The sequence below is a fragment of the Lepisma saccharinum genome, chromosome 18 (genome assembly GCF_977018435.1).
Source record: "Lepisma saccharinum chromosome 18, izLepSacc3.1, whole genome shotgun sequence".
In the NCBI taxonomy this organism is placed as follows: Eukaryota; Metazoa; Arthropoda; class Insecta; order Zygentoma; family Lepismatidae; genus Lepisma; species Lepisma saccharinum.
This window is the reverse complement of record NC_139246.1, coordinates 56375429-56378269: the sequence shown is the minus strand read 5'-3', so window position 1 is coordinate 56378269 and position 2841 is coordinate 56375429. Positions and strand designations below refer to the sequence as shown.

At 47.2% G+C, this 2841-nt stretch overlaps 1 protein-coding gene across 1 annotated transcript; it reads left to right on the top strand.

Annotated features, from left to right (window-relative positions):
- The first annotated feature begins 327 nt into the window (after positions 1 to 327).
- Positions 328 to 2184, top strand: LOC146002292 (uncharacterized). The gene has a single exon (XM_083140000.1). The coding sequence runs from the start codon at positions 328 to 330 to the stop codon at positions 2182 to 2184; it is 1857 nt and encodes a 618-aa protein (XP_082996126.1).
- Positions 2185 to 2841: the final 657 nt, after the last annotated feature.

Below are 2841 nucleotides of genomic sequence, written 5' to 3'. Positions count from 1 at the left end.
TCCTTCGTATATGTGTATTATAGACATTAAATGTATGTATATATCGTCTTTGTGCGTCTGTTACTTAACCAGACACCGTGCGGGAACCGACGCATTTAGGATAATTCGGGCCAGGGTGGAGTTCAGCCAGTTAGCCAATGTAGTGCGGGGCTTTCTGGACACTGACACTCATCAAATGGTCCTCCGGGCCGGATGCGTCGCAATTGTAGTTTTCGTGCCGTATTCCGGTAGTTTGTCGTCGGGAAATCAACGAGCCAGAAGAAGAGTCAACGTGCCACACCCTCGGTCCGCCATATGCGTTTAGCGTCTCTTGTACGACGAGTCAACATGGAGCAGTTACAGGCGTCAAAGACAGTCCTCAAGCGTGAAGTTACTCGGATTGAGAACAAGTCAGCTTCACCAACGCTGGAAAGTGCGACACTTCAAGTCTACATAGACAAGGTCCTTCAACTAAGTGCAGATTGTAGTGCATTACTTGTGAATCTCGCTAAACAGTGCGAAGAAACATTGTTCTCCGAGTACTACGATGAACTGAGTGCGGTGCAAGACAGATTAGAGTTCTTGTTGGGCTCCCTGTACCAAAAACAGAAGGAAGCCGTTTCTCCCGTTGTCGCGGTCGCGGTGAACAGTGATGCGAAAAGTGACGTTCGTTTACCAAAACTAACATTACCAGAATTCAGTGGTGACATTCATCAATGGTTGTCATTTCGGGACTTATTCGTGGCATCGGTTCATGACAACAAACACCTCAGTGGCGCTCAGAAGTTGCAGTACTTGAATTCTGCATTAAAGGGTGAACCGTCATTATTAATCCAGTCCATCGCAATAACGGATGCAAACTACGAGGAGGCGTGGAATCTGCTAGTTTCGCGGTACGAAAACAAGAGAGAGATTGTGAACAGCACGATTAATCGCTTGGTTAATCAACCTTGTGTGCCATCACGCTCGGCTACAGGGTTACGCAAGCTCATTGACGTCACTTCTGAGTGTGTGCGTGTGCTGAAGGTTTTGGACATCCCTGTAGAGGCTTGGGATGCAATATTAGTCTTTCACACCACCGACAAGTTGGATGCAGAATCTAGGCAACAGTGGGAACTTTCCCTGAAGAATGCAGAAGTGCCCAAGTTCGAGGACCTGACTACGTTCCTAGATGTCCGTGCCAGAGCTCTTGCAGCGTCTACGGTGACCTCCAGCCTCCCAATGTCCAGCAAACCCCCTCCCAGGTCTACTGATCGTCAAGTAAAGAAGAATGTGAATTCGTATCACACAGGTGCTGAAACTGTGTGTCCTAAATGCCGCGGACACCACAGGTTGCATACTTGTCAGAAGTATCAACAAATGTCGGTGAAAGAACGGTACTATTTTGTGAAAAGCAACAATCTGTGCTACAACTGTTTGCAATCGAATTGTAACGTCGGAAAGTGTACTTCGCGCACGTGTATGGTGTGCTTTAGAAAGCACCACACATCCCTTCACTTCTCTCGTGAAAACCCCAGTTCTACGCAGCAAGTAACGTCCCACATCGCCAGCAAGAAGAAAGCCATTCCGTTGCAGGAAGTTCTCTTGTCTACAGCCACCGTGGGCGTGAGGGATAGACACAACAACGTTCGGCATTTTCGTGCACTCTTAGATACGGGCTCCGAGTGTACATTTGTCACGGAAGACTGTAGTCAGCAATTAGGCCTTCGAAAGAAACACATCAGTGTTGCCATATCCGGTATTTCGGCAACCGGTATCGGTACTTCTCGTTCCATGGTGGACCTACAGTTTAGGTCAAAAGCGGGCAACGAAACGTACACCACCAAAGCCATCGTTGTGAAGAAGATTACAAATAATTTGCCCAAGCAGCAATTCACTTTTGATCAACAGTGGACTCACCTACATAACCTTGATCTTGCCGACCCGTCCTTCAACAAACCAGGGAAAATAGACATTTTATTTGGTGCAGATATTGTTCCCTTACTTTTAAGACCTGAGAAAGTCGCAGGTCCAGTAGGTACACCAACGGCCATAAGTACTTCACTTGGGTGGATTCTTATGGGCAGAATTAACGTTCCGCGCAATAAACGCGCAGTGTCATCACATCATGCGTCATGTAGTGATCTGGACGCTACCATAGCGCTTCTGGGAAATAGAGACTGTGCCATCGGTAAAACTGTACAACGAAGAAGAAAACTTTTGTGAACAACATTTTCGAAAAACACACGCACGTGACATCGACGGTCGTTATGTTGTGAGATTGCCCTTCCGAGAACAAAGCGGTGTTCTGGGAGCTTCACGTTCCCTAGCGGTGCAGCGTCTCAAACAAATGGAGAGACAACTCGTCAAGAATCCACAACGTCAACAAAAGTATGCTGAGTGTATGCAGGAATACATAGACTTGGGTCATATGAGCGTCATTTCGAATTCAGAATTACCTGTGTCCCAAGAAAGCAGTTGCTACCTCCCACACCATAGTGTCATCAAAATGGACAGTTCCACAACGGCTTTACGGATCGTGTACGACGCCAGTGCGAAGACGACGACAGGAGTTTCCCTCAACGATAAGTTGCTTGTAGGTCCTAAGATACAAGACGACATAATGCCTTTGTTGCTACGTTTTCGTACGTATCAAATAGCCCTTACTTCGGACGTTGTCAAAATGTTTCGACAGGTGAAATTACACCCAGATGATGCAGAATATCATCGCATTGTGTGGAGGAAGTCACCGAAAGAAGAGATACGAGACTTCAGATTAGAGAGACTGACGTTTGGTACGGCTAGTGCTCCTTTCTTAGCCACCAGGTGTTTACAACAGCTGGCCCGCGACGAAGAGGCAGACTTTCCTGAAGCAGCGGCGAT